We start from the raw sequence: 24,031 nt of genomic DNA on the forward strand, positions 1-24,031 counted from the left end.
ACAGGCGAGGTTGCAGGCAAGGCTTCAGGAGGAAGGGGAAGGGAAGGGAACAGTCCAGCAACTGAAGCTGAACTCAAGAGCTTTTTATGTAGCCAGCCCAAAATGAGAATCATGTGCCACAATTAAGGCACACAACAGGACAAGGGAAAACCGGAAAACCTGGAATAAGGAACGATAGACCAGACCGCGAATCGGAATGCGGACTTCACGGACCAGACCATGACACTGTGAGGCCCAACTGGGGAATAGAAGAAGAGGGAAGGGGGAGGAAGAGAATTGCCCAATATTGGAAAATTCAATGTTCATACCATCAGGTTGGAGGCTACCTAGACAGAATATGAGGTGTTGCTTCTCCTAACTGAGATTGGCCTCATCATGGCAGAAGAGATTATAAGATATAGGGACAGAATTAGGCCATTTGGCCCAATGACTCTTCTCCGCTATTTCATCATAGCTGATCCAATTTTCCTCTCAGCTCCAATCTCCTGCCTTCTTCCCATCCATACTCCTTCCTGCCAAGAATCTATCAACCTCTGCCTTAAATATACATAAAGACTTGGCCTCCACAGCTGCCTGTGACAACAAATTCCACAGATTCACCACTCTCTGGCTAAAGAAATTCCTCCTTATCTCCATCCTAAAATGGCGCCCCTCTATACTGAGGCTGTTTCCTCTGTTTTTAGCCTCTTCCATCATAGGAAATATCCTCTCCACATTCACTCAAGATTCTGGAACCATTCCAGAATCTAGTGGTCATAATCACTAGATTCTGCCTTTCACAATTTGGTAGGCTTCAATGAGGTCACCCCTTATTGAATACAAGCTCTGAGCCATCAGATGCCCTTCATAGAACAAGCAATGAAGAGCTTGTCCTATGAATCCTGAAATCATTGTCACAATAGTGGACTGACCTGTCAGAATGGGAATGGGCATAGAGTTAAAATGGTTGGCCAACAGGAAATTCTGCTTTTTGCAGATGGAGCAGATGTGCTCAACAATGTGGTCCCCCAATTCATGCCGTGTCTTACCAACTGAGAGGAGACTACATCAGAAGCACCAGATACAGTAGATAACCCCAACAGATTCACATGTATAAAGTGTTGCCTAACCTGGAAGGACTATTATGGACCCTAAATGGAGATGCAGGAGGTGGAGAATGGGCAGGTGCAGCATTTCTGCTGCTTGCAGGGATAAGTGCCAGGTAGGAGATTAGTTGGGAGGGACAAATGGACAAGTAATGAAGGAGGAAATGATCCCTGCAGTAAGTGGAAAATGGGAGAGGGGGAGGTAATTTGTGTTTGGTGGTAGGTATATAAGAAATAATATTAAATCATTAGAAAGGGAAGATACAGAATCAGAAGGTGTCAAGTCTCTATGGGTTGAGTTAAGAAATGGCAAGGGTAAAAGGACCCTATTGGCAGTTGTATACAAGCCTCCAAACAGCAGCCGGGATGTGGATTACAAATTACAGCAGGATAGAAAAGGCATGGGAGAAGGACAATGACATGATAACCATTGGGGATTTTAACATGAAAGTGGATTGAGAAAACCAGGCCAGTACTGGACCTCAAGAGAGAGAATTTGTAGAATGTCTAAGGGATGGCTTTTTAGAACCGCTTGTTGTTGAGCCCACCAGGGGATCGGCTGTGCTGGATTGGGTGTTCTGCAACGATCCAGAGGTGATAAGAGAGCTTAATGTTAAGAAACCCTTAGGGAACAGTGATCACAATATGATCAAATTCACTTTGAAATTTGAGAAGGGGAAACTAAATTCCAATCTGTCGGTATTTCAGTGGAATAAAGGAAATTACAATGGCATGAGAAGGGAACTGGCCAAGGTTAACTGGAAAGGGACACCAGCAGGAAGGACAGCAGAGCAGTAATGGCTGGAGTTTCTGCAAAAAATGAGGGAAGTGCAAGAAAGATATATTCCAAATAATAAGAAATTTTCAAATGGAAGAAGGACACTACCGTGGCTAAGTGAGGTCAGAGCCAAAGTAAAAGCAAATGAGAGGACATACAAGGAAGCCAAAGCTCGTGGCAAGATAGAGGATTGGGAAGCTTTTAAAAACTTGCAGAAGGAGACAAAGAAGGTCATTAGGAAGGAGAAGATGAATTATGAAAGGAAATTGGCGACTAATATCAAAGAAGATACTAAAAGATTTTTTAAGTATATAAAGGGTAAAAGAGAGTTGAGGGTAGATATAAGACCAAGAGAAAATGACACTGGAGATATTGTAATGAGAGATGTAGAGATGGCAGAGGAACTGAATGCATATTTTGCATCAGTCTTCACAGTGGAAAACATCTGGAGTATACCAGACATTCAACAGTGTCAGGGAAGTGAAACATGTGCAGTGAAAATTATGACTGAGAAGGTGCTCAGGAAGCTTAATGGTCTGAGAGTGGATAAATCTCCTGGACCTGATAGAATACAGCCTTGGGTTCTGAAGGAAGTAGCTGGAGAGATTGCGGAGGCATTAGCAATGACCTTTCAAGAATCGACAAATTCTGTCATTGAACCGGATGTCTGGAAAATTGCAAATGTTACTCCGCTATTTAAGAAGGGTGGGAGGCAGCAGAAAGGAAACTATAGACCTGTCAGCCCGACATCAGTGGTTGGGAAGTTGTTGGAATCGATTGTTAGGGATGAGATTACAGAATACCTGGAGGCACATGACAAGATACACTAGAACCAGCATAGTTTCCTGAAAGGAAGATCCTGCCTGATAAACCTACTGCAATTTTTTGAGGAAATTACAAGTAGGGTAGACAAAGGAGATGCAGTAGATGTAGTGTACTTGGATTTTCAGAAGGCCTTTGACAAGGTGCCGCACATGAGGATGCTTAGTAAAATAAGAGCCCATGGAATTACAGGGAGATTACTAGCATGGGTGGGGCATTCGCTGATCGACAGAAAACAGAGAGTGGGAATAAAGGGATCCTATTCTGGCTGGCTGCAGGTTACCAGTGGGGTTCCACAAGGGTCGGTGTTGCAACTGCTGCTTTTTACAATGTATGTCAATGATTTGGACTGTGGGATTATGGATTTGTGGCTAAATTTGCCGATGATACAAAGATAGATGGAGGAATGGGTAGTGTTGAGGAAACAGAGAGCCTGCAGAGAGACTTTGATAGTTTAGGGGAATGCGCAAAGTGGCAAATGAAATACAATGTTGGAAGTGTATGGTCATGCACTTTGGTGGAAGAAATAAACAGGCAGACTATTATTTAGATGGGGAGAGAATTCAAAATGCAGAGATGCAAAGGGACTTGGGAGACCTTGTGCAGAATACCCTAAAGGTTAACCTCCAGGTTGAGTTGGTGGTGATGGAGGAGAATGCAACGTTGGTAGTCATTTCTAGAGGTATAGAATATAAGAGCAGGGATGTGATGTTGAAGCTCTATAAGAAGCTCGTGAGACCACACTTGGAATATTGTGTGCAGTTTTGAGCTCCTTATTTTAGAAAGGATATACTGACATTGGAGAAGGTTCACAAAAGATTCACGAGAATGATTCCAGGAATGAAAGGATCATCTGGCAGCTCTTGGGCTGTATTCCCTGGAGTTCAGGAGAATGAGGGGGATCTCCTAGAAACATTCCGAACATTAGAAGGCCTGAACAGATTGGATATGGCAAAATTATTTCCTATGGTAGGGGAGTCTAGGACAGGAGGACACAACTTCAGGATTGAAGGACGTCCATTTAGAACAGAGATGCAGAGAAATTACCTTAGTTAGAGGGTGGTAAATCTGTGAAATTTAGTTGCCCCAAGCAGCTATGGAGGCCAAGTCATTGGGTGCATTTAAGGCAGAGTTAGACAGGGTCTTGATTAGCCAGGGCATCAAAGGGTACAGGGAAAAGACAGGGGAGTAGGGATGACTGGAAGAATTGGATCAGCCCATGATTGAATGGCGGAGCAGACTTGATGGGCCGAATGGCCTACTTCTGCTCTTATATCTTATGGTCTTATCTTATGGGTCCCATTGAAGGTGTTGGAAGTTGTGGAGAACGATGTGTTGTTTGTGGCAGTTCATGGGGTGGTAGGTAAGGACAAGAGGAACTGTATCTCTGTTGAGGCGGTGGGAAGATGGAATGAGGATCACATTAATGTTGCTTCCTTTCCAGTCCTGATGAAGGGTCTCAACCCTAGGAATCAACTGTTTATTCATTTTCATAGTTGCTGCCTGGCCTGCTGAGTTCCTCCAGCATTTTGTGTGTATTGTTTGGATTTCTAGCATCTGCAAATTTTCTCTTGTTTGCGATTTGACTCACTTCTCTTTTATTCCTTATACTATATCTGAAAACACTTTTGGTATCATCTTGTCATGTATTGGCTAGCTTGCCTTCATATATCATCTTTTCCCTCCTTATTGCTTTTCAGTTGCTTTCTGTTGTTTTTAAAATCTTACCAATTTTCCAATTTTCTAGATTCCCACTAATTTTTGCTATTTATATGCTCTCTCTTTTGCTTAAATGCTGTCCTGGACTTCCTTCATCAGCCACAATTCCCTTTAAGATAGTTATTCTTTGGGATGTACCTGTATCTATCCTGCATTTTCTCAACTGCTCCCAAAAACTCCAGCCATTGCTGTTCTGCTGTCATCCCCGATAATGTCCCCTTCCCATCAACTTTGGCGAACTCCTCTCTCATGCCTCTGTAATCCCCTTCACTCCACTGTAATACTGTTACATCTTATTTTAGCTTCTCCATCTCAAACTGCAGAGTGAATTCTATCATATTATGATCACTCCTTCCTAATAAGCTCCCTCATCAAATCTGGTACATGACTCATCACCCAATCCAAAATTGTCTTTTCCCTAGTGGGCTCAACTACGACCTCCTCTAAAAAGCCACTTTGTAGGCATTCTACAAATTTCTTCTCTTGGGATCCAACACCAATCTGATTTTCCCAATCACTGGCATATTGAAAACCCCTCTAACTGTCACTGTGGAAGATACTAGCAGTATTCCTGATGTGATGTGGTGTGTTTAAGAAGAGAAGTGAGTGCAGTTACTGTTACAAGAGAGAAGGAGCTCAAAAAGCTGAAAGACCTAAAGGCACATAAGTCACCCGGACCAGAGCAACTGCACCCTAGGGTTCTGAAAGAGGTAGCATTAGAGATTGTGATGGCATTAGAAATGATCTTTCAAAAATCATTGGACTCAGGCATGATGCCAGAGGACTAGAAAATTGCAAATGTTATTCCACTCTTTAAGAAAGGAGGAAGGCAGCAGAAGGGAAATTATAGACCATTTAGCCTGACTTCAATGGTTGGGAAGATGTTAGGGTCAATTGTTAAGGATGAGGTAATGGAGTACTTGGTGACACAGAACAGATAGCACAAAGTCAGCATGGTTCCTTTCAGGGAAAATCCTGCCTGACAAACCTGTTGGAATTCTTAGAGGAGATTACAAGTAGAATAGATAAAGGGGATGCAGTTGATGTTGTATATTTGGACTTTCAGAAGGCACTTGACAAGGTGCCACACATGAGGCTGCGTACCAAGTTAAGAGCCCATGGTATTACAGGAAAGTTACTAACATGGTTAGAACATTGGCTGATTGGTAGGAGGCAGTGAGTGGGAATAAAAGGATTATTTTCTGGTTGGCTGCCTGTGACTAGTGGTGTTCCACAGGGGTCGGTGTTGGGACCACTTCTTTTTATGCTGTATAGAAATGATTTAGATGATGGAATAGATGGCTTTGTTGCCAAGTTTGTAGATGATACAAAGATTGGTGGAGGGGCAGGTAGTGTTGAGGAAACAGGTAGGATGAAGAAGGACTTTAAAAGGTTCGGGGAATGAGCAAGAAAGTGGCAAATGAAATACAACATTGGAAAATGCATGGTCATGCACTTTGGTAGTAAAAATTAAAGTGTGGACTATTTTCTAAACAGGGAGAAAATCCAAATATCTGAGATGCAAAGGGACTTGGGGGTCCTTGAGTAGAACACCCTGAAGCTTAACTTGCAAGTTGAATCAGTGGTGAGTAAGGCAAATGCCATGTTAGCATTCATTTTAAGAAGTCTTGAATACAAGAGCAAGGATGTGATGCTGAGGCTTTGTAAAGCACTGGTGAGGCCTTACCTTGAGTATTGAGAACAGTTTTGGGCCCCTCATTTTAGAAAAGATGTGCTGGCATTGGAGAGGGTCCAGAGGAGGTTCACAAGGATGATTCCAGGAATGAAAGGGTTATCATACGAGAAACGTTTGATGGCTCTGGGTCTGTACTCGCTGGAATTCAGACGGATGGGGGGAGGGGTCTCATTTAAATGTTTTGAATGTTGAAAGACCTAGACAGAGTAGATGTGGAAAGGATGTATCCCATGGTGGGAGAGTCTAGGACAGGAGGGCACAGCCTCAGGATAGAGGGGCACCCTTTCAAAACAGAGATGCAGAGAAATTTCTTTAGCCAAAGGTTTGTGAATTTGTGGAATTTTTTGCCACTTGCAGCTGTGGAGGCCAGGTCGTTGGGTGTATTTAAGGCAGAGATTGGTAGGTTCTTGATTGGACACGGCATTAAAGGTTACAGGAGAAGGCCGGGAAATGGGGTTGAGGAGGAGATAGAAAAAAAGGATCGGCCATGATTGGATGGCGGAGCAGACTCGATGGGCCAGATGGCCTAATTCTGATCCTATGTCTTATTGTATTATGGTCTTATCATAACATTGCCCTTTTTACATGCTTTTTTTTTAATCTCCCGTTGTAATTTGTACCCCATATCCTGGCTACTCTTCAGAGTTCTGTTTATAACTCCCATCAGGGTCATTTTATCCTTGCATTTTCTTAACTCTATCCACAAAGATACTGTATCTTCTGATCCTATGCCATTTTTTCTAAAGGTTTGATTTCATTTTTTTGCCAACAGAGCCACCCGATCCACGCTGGCTACCTGCCTGTCATTTTGATACACCGTGTAACCTTGAATGTTAAGCTCCCATCTATGATCTTCTTTCAGCCATGAATCAGTGATGCTGATAACATCATACCTGCCAATTTCTAAAGGCACTACAAGATCATTTTCGTAATTCCATACATTGCTTGCATTCAAATGTAACAGCTTCAGTCCTGTATTCACCAGCCTTTTCTATCTTGCCCCCATGTTGCCTTACTTGTATAATAATTGCCTTATCCCCTGCTCTATCACTCCCGTTCCCATCTCCCTACCAAATTAGTTTAAACCCTCCCCAACAACTCTAGCAAACCTGCCCGCAGGGCTATTGGTCCCACTCTAGTTCAGGTGTAACCCATTCTTTTTGTATAGGTCCTACCTTCCCCAGAAGAAATTCCAATGATCCAGAAATCTGAAACACTGTCCCCTGCACCAGTTCCTCAGCCATTCATTCATCTGCCAAATTACCCTGTTCGTACTCTCACTGGAGTATGACACAGTAGCAATGTAAATTACCACCTTTGTGATTCTTTTCCGCCATCTACCTAACTCCCTGCATTCTCTCTTCAGAACCTCCTCCCTTTTCCTACCCATATCATTGGTACCAATATATACCACAACTTCTGGTAATTTGCTCTCCCCCTTTAGAATGCTATAGGCCCAATCTGAGACATCCTTGACCCTAGCACCTGGAAGGCAACATACCATCCAGTTATCTCTTTCACGTCCACAAAATCATCTGCCTGTTCCTCTAGTTATGGAAACCCCCATCACCACTGAACCCCTCAGGTCTTCCCTTCTGAGCCACAGAACCAGGGTCAGAACCACAGTCGCTGCAGCTTTCCCTGCTAGGCCCCTCCCCTCCAGTACCCAAAGCAGTATGCTTCTTATTAAGGGGAGGTACCACAGAGGTACTCAACACTGTCTTCCTATGCTCCTTCCCTCTTCTGAAAGTCTCTCCTGCAACTCGGGGCAGCTACCTCCCTGTTCCCTCTATCTATCACCTCCTCATTCTTCTGTATGAGCTGAAGGTATCCAGCTGCAGCTCCTAGACCCCAACACAATGGAGCTCCCACAATGGCCGCTCCACTTAAAACTAACTTCTTTTTGTTGGTCTTTGCAAAGTGCCTAATAAATAGTTATGATTGAAGACCGCCGAAAAGTCTCAAAAGGCTCCATGCTTTTATTAAATTTCGTGTCGCTTCACCAGCAAGTGACTGCTCCTGATGATTGAAATCCACGAAAAGTACTGAAAGGTCCCAAGCTCTGTTTAAATCTCATGACGTCGCACCAACAAGTGTCTGCCCATGATGAACGAAGCCCGCTGAAAAGTCCTGGAAGCCCCCAAGCTCTTTTTAAGTCTGACGCTCACTCACCAACAAGCATCTGCTGGGAATGATGGAAGCCTGCTGAAGTAGACAGACTGATGAGGTCTAGGGTGAGGAGATATTATGCAGAGGGGACAGGAAGGGGCTGAACTCAGAAGCTCATCAATAAAATACATGACAGGGGAATTGAAGTGTGATAGAATGGAAGTAAAACTTTAATAGAATGTTAAAGTCAAAGGGTTATACAGCAAGAAACAGTCCCTTCTGAACATCCTGTCCAAGCTGACCATCAATTATCCATCCATGCTAATCAATTTACCAGGCTTTGGTTTATAGCCTTCAATGCACTGCTGATTCAAGCATTCATAATTCTTAAATATCAACAGTCTCTGGCACTTATCCAGATTTATGTTCATGAAGATATCTGATACTTCCCCTCTTTTCATGATAATATGCTCTAAAATCACCATTTCCCTCTTCAAATCCTCCAGCTGCAATGTCCAAATTCTTAGTGAATACAGAAGAGAAATATTCATTTAAGACCTTGCCCACTTCCTTTGTAGCTCCATGCACAGATTTCGTCTTTGGCTCCTCATGAGCTGCACTCTTACCCTGGCTTGCTCCTTATATACATAAAGTGCCTTGAGATTTTCTTTAATCGTACCAGCATGTGATATTTCATGGTCTCTATCTGCTCTCTGAGCTTCTTTCTTAAGCACACACCTACAAGTCCGTACTTCTGAAAGACCTCTCCCAGTTTTAGTACTCTATGCCCACGTGATCAGTTCTTCAATGCTCCTTGAATTCAGCACCCCCTGGAATTACCCGTCATCCTTATGGAAAAACATTGGTTTTCACTTTGAAAGGACTCCCTAATAGCTTGCTCTCCATATGATACTGCCCTGAATTGGGTAGACAGCTAGGAAGCAATATCCTTGGTTGACCCTGATCTAATTCAAAAGACTCCCACCTCCAAATATATATCTACCAATAATTAACTGCTCCCCATCTACATTTGCAAAGTGATATTTACTGATTTTGAAATTGATCTTTCCGATTCATTAATTTCTAGACCATCCTTTTCACTCACTTCCTCTGACACTTCAATCAGGGGCCCCAGTTTCATTCCCTTAGATTCAGTCTGGCCCCATTCCCACTAAGACTAGTTTATCAAAGTTGCACAGATGAAAAACTGCTGAATGTAGCTCTCTATGTAATTCGATCCACCTTCCTCACCAGTATACATTGCTGTTGGTTACCCAAAGTATCCATCCATCCTCTGACTTTGTCCATACTTCATTTGGTTATAATCCTTCAATACCTCTATTGGACCTACTCATTTTGCAGTCTGCCCTTCTCATCCACTATCCCACAATTTGTACTCTCATTGTTCATTATTTCCTGCCTGACATTGTTTCCCCTCTTCTTTCTTTACAATCCAATGTCAAAGTATATCTACTGTATACATACTTGAGATTCATCTTCTTGCAAGCAGCCACTAAATGAGAAACACAATATAACACATTAAAAAAAAACCCTATGTAACAGACACTGTCAAACACTCAATGTGCAAAAAGAACAAATTGTGCAATCAATAAGAAAGTAGACAAATAACACAGAGAACATTAACCACGGAGTCCCCAAACGCAAGTCCACAACCGCAGAGCCGGTTCAGAGCTGAGGCGAGCACGAATGGTTGAAGGGCACAGCTGCAGAATCAGTTCAGTGCCTCGCAAAGCAGAGAGCTGAACTCTGGTTTGTCCTTCACCCTCAGCCTTGATCAAACTCTGCAAATAGTGAAATAATTGTCAATAAAGCACATGGGACATGAACTGCAGCGTCCCTGAAAGAGAGCCGGCAGCTGCGGACCCCTTCAGCATTAAGGCAAGAAAGGCCCATTCAGGAACCTGATGGCTGCAGGGCAAAAGCTACTCCTGAACCTTCTGTCAGCTGCACTATTTGCAACTTTACTATCTGCTTTAGACCATACACCAGAGCAGGTCCAGGCGGCACAGCTGAACATTCCACTGGGTCAGGGTGGAAAAAAATCATGCAATGGAATTCCTGCTAGAACTTTCCTAGCCCTGGGATGTCCCTAAGTGATTCACAACCAATGATGTATATTTTAAATATACTGCACTTACCGTTGTAATGTGGGAAAATATTTCAGCCTGCTTTTGCCCACCAAGCTCCTGGAACCAGAATGATGTAAACATCCAGAAAGTCTATTCTTGGTGACATTAGTTGGGGAATAAAAAGTGCTGGCCAAGACATCAGCAAAGCTCTTTTGCTCTTCTTTACCAAGTGTCATATGACCTTTAAATTCCACTCATGAGGACACTTTATTTGAGGCCAACTTGTACCTGGCCCACATCCAAAAAAAACACAAAATTTTGCTACTTCAAGCACAAGAGTGATGATTCATCCCAATAGCATAATTGTCACAGAAACTTCAAAAACATTTTCTCACCCTGGTTGAAGATACTGACTGTGCCTTCAGTATAGGAAAGGAGGCTGTGATTGCTATTTGGTGTTATACAATAGCTAAAGACTCCTCTGTGAAAAAGGTTCCAGAATCCTCTCTAATTTTTTCTTTCTTCTTTTCAGCTGCTTCTTAAAAAAATGCTTTTTCAACTTCATCTAACCTAGTAACTCATACACTTTCATGTCCAATTTTGTTTAGTAATGCCTCTGTTATACATTCTGTTTTCATTATCTTAAGTGAGCTGTGGTTCCCTCAGGTCATCACATTCTGTATTAAAGCCATAGTTATTTTCTGTTTGCTCCATTGGGTAGGCCACGTTGCTTGCTTGCCCAAACACCAGCATCTGAAACCGACTATCTCACAGGAAGAGAGAACTACATGAACTAAGGAAGTATTCCAGTGTTTAAAGCGTTGAAGAAAGCGCATCCTTGATTTATGGAATCCTCTGTCTCTGACAACTCAAACTGGAGAAGGATCATTTGGGAACGGTCCAGAGTATTTCAGATCCATGCATCAGGAGTTCATAGAAGCCTGCTATGCACCTGGAACTTACTGCACCATGCAGCACGTGGAAGGATCTCGTTCACAGATTGGTCTCTTGGAAGCAACAAAATCTAACTGGAATCAAATCATCCTCAGTCCTGAGAGGCTGCTTAAGAAGAGCAATATTTTTGTTGTGTATACTTTTTCTTACGCATGCTACAATACATATTTCTATTAAAATGAATATTAAAAGATGATAAAGCACTTTGGCCGGCTGGTGGTGCAGTGACATCAGCACTGGACTCCGGAGTGAAGATTCCTGAGTTCGAACCCAGTCGGGCTGCTCCCAGGCACGCTTTCCATCCATGCTGGGTTGAGCGTCGAGCTTGCAACTCGGCCTCATAAAAAAAATAAAGACTGAGCTGTGAGAAAGACCTGGGGAACCACTCACAGAATCTTTCCTCCAAGACAACCACTTGAAACGTGGTCGCCGAGGCTCTGGCAGAGTATGGCATACAAAAAAAAGCACTTTGGTGAAGCACTTAAATGTCTATTCAAAGAACTGGGAATTATGAGGTGTCAACAAAAGCTCAATCTACTTAAAGAGATGCAGTTTGAAAATTCTTGGAACAATAACAAGAGATTTTTCAAACTTAGAACTATGGAGCTGAATTGAGGGTTGAAAAGAGAGCTAAATGAGTAAAGAGTGGAATGGGAACTCTCAGGGTGGGGTGGGAACAATAAAACAGAGGAACCAAGAAGGTGCAAAGACAGGTGCAAACAATTTCTATCAAGAAACTCTAGCAGTGTCTGCAACTCTTCTTCAAATTCCATCTTCCTCTCACCTGTCAACACAGCCCTTAATCACAGTAAACAGAAATAGCAAATTGATGCTGGCAATTTGAAATTTCATCAGAAAGTGGAAAGTGACCTTGAAGGCAGCTTTAGCAGTTACAGGGTATATACATTTTATTTGAGTAAGAATACTAGTGAATGTAAGATGAAAAATTAAAAATCAATCTATCAAATAAAAGTGATGATAGCTGGTTGTGGAACGCAGTGGAGTGTAAAGGTATAACAGTTCTGAGACAACTTTACATTCAGAAAGCATATAATAGTATTTTTCCACGTTACATAAAGTAAAATCATACATTTCTGAAAAGTATAACAATAAAAGAAAGAACAGCTTTTATTTCCATTTTTTGAAATAAATACAGAATAAAGACAGTATTTTAGTGTATTTATAGTATTCAGTATATATTTCTTTTGCGTTTATTTTACCTTGTACATTTTGTCTTACCCAATTCTCAAATGCTATTGGACAATACAGATATAGTCTTGGTTGGATGTCAGTTTTTGTTATTCCATGCCCATTACATACGCTGAGCAGCTCTTGGTCTATTATGAATGCACCATAGTTTGTGCTAGTTTTTGATTTCTGGATTTCTTTGTTTGGATTGCAGTTCACATCTAATTAGAAGCATTTTTAGTTGAGCTATTTCAGTAATTGAGTAAACCACATCACCTCAATCAAATAATCTAATATAACAATAGTTTCAGTTGTGTACTAAATATTTGTTAGTATTGCTGGTGTAGGAGATCAGCAATGAATCAATGGCACTGACTATAATGAAAGTGAGATTACATAATGCCAGCAACACAGTGGAATTTAGATAAAATGGAGAGATATCAAGCTGCCAAATCTTTTGCAGTATTGACTTGATCCACACCTACTGGAGTAGAGTGTAGGTGTATGAAGTAAGTTCAATAAGAGATTTAATTTACAGGGGAAATGATGAATCTACATCAAGCCCATGATTGTCACGTGTATGCTGAGCTCTGAAGGTAAAACATGACGTTAGAAAATTCAGAGGGAACAGATTTGAACTGGAGGAGGCCCAAGAACTGATAAACCTTTAATTTCCTTTTAAAAGGTTAATTGCTTATTGCGCATTGTGAGACTATAGAAGTTCACTGAATAACAAAATGGTTATAACACAGGATAAGGCCATACAACCTTCCTATTTTGCACCAGCTGTGGATAGAATTAATCCAATTAGTCTCACTGCCCTGACTTTCCCCAATGAATTACCCTGCAAATCATTTCATTTTAACTATCTGTTCTCTTTTCAATGCTACATGTCAGACCCTAGCCATTTGCACAGTAAAACAAATATTCCTTGTGACTTTTTTTTTCTGTTGCCATCTTCATTCCATGTTCCTCCTGTTCTTGAACTCTCAATGAATAGGCGAAGTTTTTCCTGATCTACTCTGTCCATTCTCTTCATAATTTTAAATGCCCTTCCCACGCAACCACTTCTGTTCCAAGGATAACAACTGCGGATTCTTCAGTCTGTTCACAAAACTAAACCCCTCATTTCTGGCATTATTTGTAATACGAATTTAAATACCAAAAGTAGTACCATTTTGGCTACCTTTGTGTTTAAATTTGTATTACAAACAATACAATTAGTTATTTTAATGTATTTCAATAAAAAAGTGCTATTTTGACTTGATACAATATTGTGAAATAAATGATTTTATATCAGTCTCTGCTTATATGCACCTCTCATTTTTTATTACTTAACATTCCAGAAAGCTTTGCCGTTAAACACTATTCTGTAAAGTCCAAATTATCTTCAGTATTCTTTTCAGTAAAGATAAAGAAGAAGAAATCTGTTCTGCTAATAGTTTAATACATTTATCTTAGTTGTGCTGTATATCTAATAATAGTGAGAAACAAAATTTAGACTGAAACTCTGGTGGTTTTATCATTTTTCATTGAGGTATCATAGCTTATAAAACCAATACCAATTTATCCATTGCAGTACTACTATACATCAGGAATTAAGGTGCATCTTTGTCAAATTCACAGACAAAATACATTGTAATATGACAGGCAACATCATTCCATCCCCCAGAAGATACCATTTCTGCACAATCTTCTTCACCGTAGGCATTGTTTGGCTCTCCGTTCCGCCACTTGTTGAAGGACAGCAGGGGTGACCCATCTGAAAAGGTGAACTGGCCTTCCTCCTCCAGATCATTTATGCCAATAAATACTCTGCTGAGCCCTGCTTCTCTGACATAGGATGCAATCAGGCTATTGGTTGCCTCATCTTTAGGCATTGTGAGAAGTCCTCCTCGATCACGACAATACACATGGGCATCAGCGTACCTTTTCTCTTCCTTCACCAGCAGGTAAATCTTATTTTCTACCTCTCGTACTCCAGCAACAGCTGCAGGGGAGGGCAGTGCTGAAAAGTGAGCACTTTGATTTCTGTTATATTTAATAAGACATAAACAGCTTTATAAAGACACGTTTCCCCCATACAAATTATTACATGACCTAACATGACTACTCACGTGTTCAAATGAATTTATGCAAATGCTACTGGAGGGGTAATGTGAAAAGATTTCACCACCGTTGCGATGTTTGTTCCTCTGTAATAAATCCAAACCTTGATGTTGCATAATTTTAATTGTGAATGAGATTAAGTATTAGAAACGTAGAAAACCTACAGCACAATGCAGGCCATTCAGCCCACAATGCTGTGCCAAACATGTACTTACCTTAGAAGTTACTGAGGGTTACCCATAGCCCTCTTTTTTCCTAAGCACCATGACCTATCCAGGAGTCTCTTAGGTATCGTATCTGCCTCCACCATTGTTGCTGGCAGCCCATTCCACACACTCACCACTCTCTGCGTAAAATACATCTGACATCTCTTCTGTACCTACTTCCAAGCACCTTAAAACTGTGCCCCCTTGTGTTAGCCATTTCAGCCCTGGGAAAAAGCCTGACTATCCACACGATCAATGCCTCTCATCATCTTATACACCTCTGTCAGGTCACCTCTCATCCTCTGACGCTCCAAGGAGAAAAGGCCAAGTTCACGCAACCTATTCTCATAAGGCATACTCCCCAATCCAGGCAACGTCCTTGTAAATCCCCTCTGCACCCTTTCTATAGTTTTCACATCTTTCTTGTAGTGAGGTGACCAGAACTGAGTGCAGTACTCCAAGTGGGGTCTGACCAGGGTCCTATATAGCTGTAACATTACCTCTCAAACTCAGTCCCACGATTGATGAAGGCCAATGTACCATATGCCTTCTTACTACAGAGTCAACCTGCGCAGCAGCTTTGAGTGTCCTATGGACTCAGACCCCAAGCTCTCTCTGATCCTCCACACTGCCAAGAGTCTTACCATTAATACGATATTCTGCCATCATAGTTGACCTACCAAAATGAACCACCTCACACTTATCTGGGTTGAACTCCATCTGCCACTACTTAGCCCAGTTTTGCATCCTATCAATGTCCCACTGGAACCTCTGACAGCCCTCCACACTATCCACAACACCCCCAACCTTTGTGTGATCAGCAGATTTACTAACCCATCCCTCCACTTCCTCATCCAGGTCATTTATAAAAATCATGACGAGTAGGTGTCCCAGAACAGATCCCTGAGGCACACCACTGGTCACCAACCTCCATGCAGAATATGACCCGTCTGCAACCACAATTTGCCTTCTGTGGGCAAGCCAGTTCTGGATTCACAAAGCAAGGTCCCCTTGGATCCCATGCCTCCTTACTTTCTCAATAAGCCTTGCATGGGGTACCTTATCAAATGCCTTGCTGAAATCCATATACACTACGTCTACTGCTTCACCTTCATCAATGTGTTTAGTCACATCTGCAGAAAATTCAATCAGGCTCGTAAGGCACAACCTGCCTTTGACAAAGCCATGCCGACTATTCCTAATCATATTATGCCTCTCCAAATGTTCATAAATCCTGCCTCTCAGGATCTTCTCCATCAACTTGCAGATGGGGCCAAGTCATTGGGTGCATTTAAGGCAGATAGGTATCTGAGTAGCCAGGGCATCAAAGGTTATGGGGAGAAGGTGGGGGAGTGGAACTAAATGGGAGAATGGATCAGCTCATGATAAAATGGTGGAGCAGACTCAATGGGCTGTATGGCCGACTTCTGCTCCTTTGTCTTATGGAACTTAGTAACCATTGAAGTAAAACTCATTGGTCTATAATTTCCTGGGCTATCTCTACTCCCGTTCTTGAATAAGGGAACATCCGCAACCCTTCAATCCTCCGGAACCTCTCCCGTCCCCATTGATGAGTCCAAAATCATCGCCAGAGGCTCAGCAATCTCCTCCCTCACCTCCCACAGTAGCCTAGGGTACATGTCGTCCAGTCCCAGAGACTTATCCAACTTGATGCTTTCCAAAAGCTCCAGCACATCCTCTTTCTTACTGTCTTTTTGCTCAAGCTTTTCAATCCACTGTGTCATCCCTACAATTGCCAAGATCCTTTTCCATAGTGATAGTGACATCGCATAAAATCACATGAATGGAGGCAGCCATCTAGCACACTGTGACAAAAACCTAAAAAAATGGACCAGGTTATTCACATTTCCCAGCATTCCCTTCATAACCTTGAGGCTTATCACTTTTCAAGTGCTAATTTGGGTAGCCTTTAAATGTAAAGAAAGTTTCTGTCTTCACCATCCCTTCAGTGGTGAAAATAGTTTTCCTCAGGACCCTTTGAATTTTTTGACCAATTGCTAGTTAGACCATAAGACCATCAGATATAGGCCCATCAAGTCTGCTCTGCCATTTTCCTTCTCAGCCCAGTCTCCTGCCTTCTCCCCATATCCCTTCATGCCCTGATTAATCAAGAATCTATCAACCTCTGCCTTAAATATACTGAGTTACGTGGCCACCTGTGGCAATAAATTCCACAGATTCACCACTCTTTGGCTAAAGAAATTCCTTCTCATCTCCATTCTGAAAAGATGTCCCTCTATTCTGAGTCTGTGCCATCTGGTACCGGAAGGTAGTTTAATGTCATTGTAAATTCTCCTGTGTTCAAGCTAGTTATTGACCTTACTGCAAAAGAAAGTAGGTTTCTCTTATTTATCTTGTGTATCGCTGTCATAAACTTAAAAGATTTCTGCTTCAATAATAAGTGAATCTGAGCCCAGCCATTTTTTTTCCACTCATCACAATTCACCAACTTTGCCAATATCCTCATATCTTTCTCTACACTCTTTCCAGTGTTATCACATCCACCAATGTGGTGACAAACCTCTCACATATGTTGCAGTCTTAAAATACAGCATACAGTTTTAACCAGGTTTTAAAAGGGTTGCTGCTTATCATTTCCTTGATAAACAAATTTTTAAAAGCAGGATACTTTTCTTCCAGCCCCTTTGACTATATAATAAACAGAAAGTAATATTGACTTGGACAGCTAGTTAGACTGTGCAGGGACAATGTCCTGTTTGAAGTATATAACAAGTCCAAGGTCCAGCCTTTTATATTTAAAAAGGACAAAACTTCTTGCACGTGGCCACCAGTGGTCCCTAAAAATATTGTGGTCCAACAGCAATGTGGCAATGTTCCTCTTGCATATCAAGTGTAACAATCCTAGGCTTGATATCAAACCCTTCAATGGACATCAGTATCAAAACTAAGTTAAACATCTCTTGTCAGTTTACAATAAATGTAAACGATGCAAAGTGCCTGTGTATTTGGAGAGATGTGACTGAAAATTCAGAATTGCTGGAATTGCTCAGGTTTATGAACTTCACTCAGTAATTAGTTCTGGAGAAGGAAGGGACAATAACAGGTAGCACACACAAATACAGCAATACACAAGTATTTCTGGTTTGGTAAAGAGAATGAATAACATCCATGGTGTTTACAATACAACTCCTCTCCTCACCTCACCCTGGATGCTCTAACCACTTATCTTTTGTGCTAATCCCTGCATACAGAGCACTCATTAAATGAGTCAAACCAATTCAAAGGGAGGTAAGGGCCTGACCAGAAGGACTATGTTGAATATATGGACTGGAGCATGTTGAGGGAGACGGCTACCTGAGACCATCACATTAGCATCAATGAATATGCAGGATCTGTGACTGGCTACGTAGAGAAGTGCACTGAGGACATCACTGTTATTAAACACATCTCTGTGAAGACAAATCAGTAGATAGGGTTGAGAGCAGAGGTCCAGGCACTGCTGATACACTGGGATGCTGCCTTCAGATCAGAGGATAAGACAGCTCTCAGGTCAGCAAGAGTTGCACTTTCCCATGCCATCAGGAAAGCAAAACAGAGAATATGCAACCATTTCTATGACACCAGAGACAGAAGGTGATGTAGCAGGGCATTCAGACTATTATGGACTACAAGTGCAGCCAGTGCATCAACAATAGAGGCACCTCTCTTCGTGATGGGCTGAATGTCCTTTACACACAGGTTGATGAACAGAATGATGTGCTGGTGAGCAGGGACCCCTCCACCCCAAGGAGCAGCATTCTGTCTGGGCACACACTTCTGGTTTAAGATGGCACGATGACTTGCTGGCAGCAAAAACTATAAATGACTATTAATTGCATTTTTTTTCTCAAAAATGATCACTTCAATCAATAGCCTGTAAGAATATAAGAAATAGGAGCAGGAGTAGGCCATCCGGCCCATTGAACCTGCCCCGCCATTCAATAAGATCATGGCTGATCTGTCCATAAACTCAGCTTCATCTGTCTGCCTTTTCCCCATAACCCTTAATTCCCCTACTATGTAAAAATCTATCTAACTGCATCTTAAATATATTTAGTAAAGAAGCCTCAACTGTTTCCCTGGGCAGAGAATTACACAGATTCACCACTCTCTGGGAAAAACAGTTTCTCCTCATCTCTGTCGTAAGTCTTCTCCCCTGAATCTTGAGGCAATGTGCCCTAGTTCTAGTCTCACCTACCGATGGAAACAACTTTTCTACTTCTATCTTATCTATCCCTTTCAAAATTTCATATGTTTCTATAAGATCCCTTCTCATTCTTCTGAATTCCAGAGTATAGCCCCAGGCCACTCAATCTCTCCTCATAGGTTAACCCCTTCATCTCTGGAATCAACCTGGTAAACCTCCTCTGCACTGCCTCCAAAACCAGTATATCCTTCCTCAAGTATGGAGACCAGAACTGCACACAGTACTCCAGGTGCGGTCTCACCAGTACCCTGTATAGCTGCAGCATAACCTCCCTGCTCTTGAATACAATCCCTCTAGCAATGAAGGCCAACATTCCGTTTGCCTTCTTAATAACCTGTTGCACCTGCAAGCCAACTTTTTGCAATTCATGCACAAGCACTCCCAAGTCCCTCTGCACAACAGCATGCTGCAATCTTTCACCACTTAAATAATAATCTGCTCTTCTATTATTCCTTTCAATGTGGATGATCTCTCATTTACCAACATTGTATTCCATCTGCCAGACCTTGGCCCACTCAATTAACCTATCTATATCCCTCTGCAGACTCTCCATGTCCTCTGTACAATTTGCTTTTCCACTCAGATTAGTGTCATCAACAAATTTTGCTACGCTACACTCAGTCCCCTCTTCCAAATCATCAATGTGAATGGTAAACAGCTGCGGGCCCACCACCGACCCCCGTGGCACCCCACTCACCACTGACTGCCAACCGGAGAAACACCCATTTATACCAACTCTCTGCCTTCTATTGGTTAACCAATCCACTATCCATGCCAATACACTTCCTCTGACTCCATGCATCCGTATCTTACTTATAAGTCTCTTGTGCAGCACCTTATCGAATGCCTTCTGAAAATCCAAGTATACGATATCCACCTGTTTTCCTCTATCCACTGCACTCATTATGTCCTCAAAGAACTCCAGTAAGTTTGTCAAACAGGACCTGCCCTTTCTGAATCCATGCTGCCTCTGTCTAACGGAACCACTTCTTTCTAAATGTTTCACTATTTCTTCCTTAATGACAGCTTCAAGCATTTTCCCGACTACAGATGTTAAGTTAACTGGCCTATAGTTGCCCATCTTTTGCCTACATCCTTTTTTAAAAAGTGGCATGACATTTGCTGTCTTCCAATCTGCTGGGACCTGTCCAGAGTCTAGAGAGTTTTGGTAAATGATTACCAACACGTCTCCTGTAACCTCCGCCATTTCCCTCAGCACCCTGGGATGCATCCCATCAGGACCAGGGGACTTATCTACCTTCAGGCCCTCTAGTTTGTTCATCACTATCTCTTTAGTGACAGTTATTTTATCAGGATCCTCACCTCCCATTTCATCCATAACATTATTCTTTGGCATATTATATGTGTCCTCCACCGTGAAGACCACACAAAATAGTTTTTCAATGCCTCAGCCATTTCCTTATTACCCAATATCAATTTCCCCTTCTCATCTTTCAGGGGACCTATGTTGACTTCAACCACCCTCTTCCGCTTTATATATTTATAAAAGCTTTTGCTACCTGTTTTTATATTTTGTGCTAATTTACTTCTATACTCCATCTTCCCTTTCCTTATTTCTCGTTTAGTTGTTCTTTTTTGTTTTTTAAAGTTTTCCCAATCTTCCAGTCTCCCACTATTCTTTGTGACTTTGTACACGTGAGCTTTTAATTTGATACTACCTTTTATTTCCTTAGTTATCCAAGGCTGGCTCTCCCCACACTTACTGTCCTTACTTTTGACTGGAATATACTTTTGTTGAGCACCACGAAAAATCTCTTTGGAAATATTCCACTGTTCCTCAATTGTCCTACCAAATAGCCTGTGCTCCCAATCCACATTAGCCAACTCCTCCCTCATCCTGTTGTGTTCTCCCTTGTTCAAGCATAATACACTAGTTGTAGATCTAACTATTTCATCCTCCATCTGTATGCAAAATTCAATCATACTATGATCACCCTTTCCAAGAGGATCCCTGACTACAAGATCATTAATCTTACCTGGCTCATTGCACAGGACTAGACCTAAGACAATATTTTACCTTGTAGGTTCACTAACATACTGCTCAAGAAAGTCATCACGGATGCATTCTATGAAGTCCTCCTCAAGACTTCCTTGACCAACCTGATTCACCCAATCTATGTGGAAGTTAAAATCCTCCATGACAACTGCCATTCCATACTTACAAGCCTCAGTTATTTCTTGGTTAATCGCCTCTGCCACTGCAATATTTTTATTAGATAGCCTATGGACAACTCCCACCAGTGATTTTTTTTTTCCCTTTACTATTCTTAACCTCTACCCAGGTGGACTCAACATTCTGCTCTGTGGATCTTATATCATCTCTCACAATCGCCCTGATCTCATCCTTACTTAAGAGCGCCGCCCCACCTCCTTTGCCTTCCTGCCTATCTTTCCATATTACCTGATACCCTTTGATATTTAATTCCCAGTCATCTCCACCTTGCAAACAGGTTTCTGTAACTTTCCTTTTGGAGTTGAGATTTTGAACCTTCTGTACTGACCTCAACAATAATGAAGAGCTTGGTTGTGGATTGCCATAAATCCCATCTACCTGCTACGTTGCACCCTTTTCCAGCTCGCATTGCTCAAATTGGTCCACTGATGATGACATAGCCTCTGCACTCCACTCTGTCCTGCCCCACTTGGAAAATGGTGCCTCATATGCCAGGATGCTGGTTATAAATGTCATCTCAGCAGTTAATACCATCATTCTCAGAAGCTGCTGCGTAAACTGTCCTCACTGGGTCTCAACACCCCTCTCTGTAATTGGATCTTGGACTTCTTGGCAGAAAGACCACCATGAGATCATGTTGACAGAAACATCTCTAACTCAATCATACTGCACACCGGCACTCCCCAGGGCTGCATGCTCAGCCCACTGCTGGTCAAATGGTTCAGAGAACATATACAATAATCAACCTGAAATTCTTACTCTTCACGGAGATAGGTACATGGAGCTTTGAAAAATAGAGTGCTATGGGTAAACCTAGGTAATTTCTAAGGTAAGGACATGGTCAGCACAGCTTTGTGGGCCGAAGGGCCTGTATTTGCTGTAGGTTTTCTATGTTTCTCTGGTTTCTATCCACGAAACAAGAGACACTAAAGAATGAATGATAGTAACATCAGAACCACAAAGCCTGACACATGACTGTAGTGCTAGATCCAGTTCAAACCGAATCAAGTTTGCTAATGACACAACAGTGCCTATCAACAACAATGACGAGACGGCGTGCAGAGGGGCGGCAGAGCAGCTAATAGAATGGTGCAAGCACAACAACTTGAGTCTTAATGTGAACAAGACTAAAAAGATATTTGTGGATTTTAGAAATATGCAGACTGACCATTCCTCACTCACCCCTTACGTGGAGAGAGTTAGGAGCACCAAGTTTCTGGGAGTGCACATAAAGGACAATCTCCCCTGTCTCTCAACATCACCTCTTTGGCCAAGAGAGAACAGCAGTATCTCTACTTCCTGGGCAGATTGAGGTGAATGAAGCTCCCCCTTCCCCCACTTCTAACCAATTTTTACAGGAGCACTATTGAGAGTGTACTGACCAGTACTATCACTATCACCGTCTGGAATGGGAATTGCAAAGCATCTGACCACAAGTTCCCACAAACAAAGGGTTGTGAGTACTGCTGAGAGGATTATCAGAGTCTCTCTTCCACCCATCCGAGATACTTAACAGGAGCGATGCATTTCAGGCAGGGCCCTTAGCATTGTCAATCATCCCTCCCATCAGTCCAACTAACTCTTTGCCTTTTACCATTAGGTAGGAGGTACTGTAGCATTAGGACAAAGACTTTTTGGATGGGAAAGAGCATCTTCCCCCGGCCATGAGAGTACTGAACTCCCTGCCGCCACCCAGGTCTCACCATGTTTGAAGCATCAGTAGCATTATACTGTTTATCTCTTAACTTGTGATGTAAATGCACCTTATTATATGTTAATTTATTTGTTGTAATTTTACCTTGTGTTGTGTGCAAGTTATACGTACTGAGTCGTGCACCTTAGCCAGAAGGAACATTATTTTGTTTGGTGGTAAATGTGTATAACGTTGAAATGACAATAAACTTATACTTGAACTTGAACCTAATCATCATGTTAATTGATTTTCAGTACAAAAGAAAAAGGCCAGACCACAATGTTTCAAAGTTCATTCAGTGTGGGTATCAGGCTATGTGTCTGGAAGGATGAATAGGGTAGAGCTGCATTCTGGGGGGGAGAAGGGAATCAAGCATATCAAGCATATGTCAAGGACTGTCAGAATGGGAAACAGTTTCTTCCCCAGGCTGTGAGACTATGAACTCGCTGTCACCGTCCAGACAGGTCATGGCTCATATGCTGGCGCTGGGCCAAGTACTCGCTGGAGTTTAGAAGAATGAGGAGTGATAGAGGCCTAGATAGAGTGAATGTGGAGAGGCTGTTTCCGATAGTAGGTGAGTCTAGGACCATAGGGCACAGCTTTAGGTTAGAGGGACGTCCATTTAGAACAGAGATGAGGAGGAATTTCTTTAGCCAGAGAGTGGTAAATCTGTGCAATTCCTTGTCATGGATGGCTGTGGAGGGAAAGTCATTGAGTATATTTAAAGCAGAGGTTGATAGGTTTTTGATTAGTCAGGGCATCAACGTTACAGGGAGAAGACAGGAGAATGGAGTTGAGAGGGAAAATAAATCACCATGATGGAATCTCAAAGCAGATTTAATGTGCCGAATTGCCTAATTCTGCTCTCATGTTTTATGGTCTTATAGATTTAGAATATACTTACATTAGTTCTTAAGTTTCTCAGTACAGTGACAATTATCAGGCATATTACAGATTAACTGAACAAAACATAGCTTTTCAAAAAGATACAATGGAAAATAAGATAAAGGAATGCCTGTTTAAATTGCCTCTGTAAATTTAAAATAGCATTTGATAATGTGTCTCATTGGCATCCTGATTTTTTAAAAAATGAAGGGATGTGATGCTAATAGAGTAAATAGATAGATAAAAATTAATGGACTGAGCTTACTGGAAAGTTT

At 41.9% G+C, this 24,031-nt stretch overlaps 2 protein-coding genes across 3 annotated transcripts in view; both read right to left on the reverse strand.

Annotated features, from left to right (window-relative positions):
* Positions 1–10,491, reverse strand: part of allc (allantoicase) — a 77,201-nt gene extending 66,710 nt beyond the window's left edge. The window contains exon 1 of the mRNA XM_063038296.1: positions 10,369–10,491. The gene's annotated coding sequence lies outside the window, so the exon portion shown is untranslated. The remainder of the gene's footprint in view (positions 1–10,368) is intronic.
* Positions 10,492–12,152: 1,661 nt separating this feature from the next.
* The window catches only part of colec11 (collectin sub-family member 11), a 46,031-nt gene continuing 34,152 nt past the window's right edge, over positions 12,153–24,031 (reverse strand). Inside the window, exon 8 of one of the 2 annotated variants that reach the window (XM_063038328.1) lies at positions 12,153–14,449. In XM_063038328.1, the coding sequence (XP_062894398.1) occupies positions 14,040–14,449 (410 nt within the window). In that variant the 3' untranslated portion in view covers positions 12,153–14,039. The remainder of the gene's footprint in view (positions 14,450–24,031) is intronic. The other variant, XM_063038337.1, reaches the window with a different exon arrangement.

This window comes from Mobula hypostoma, chromosome 2 (genome assembly GCF_963921235.1).
Source record: "Mobula hypostoma chromosome 2, sMobHyp1.1, whole genome shotgun sequence".
Lineage (NCBI taxonomy): Eukaryota > Metazoa > Chordata > Chondrichthyes > Myliobatiformes > Myliobatidae > Mobula > Mobula hypostoma.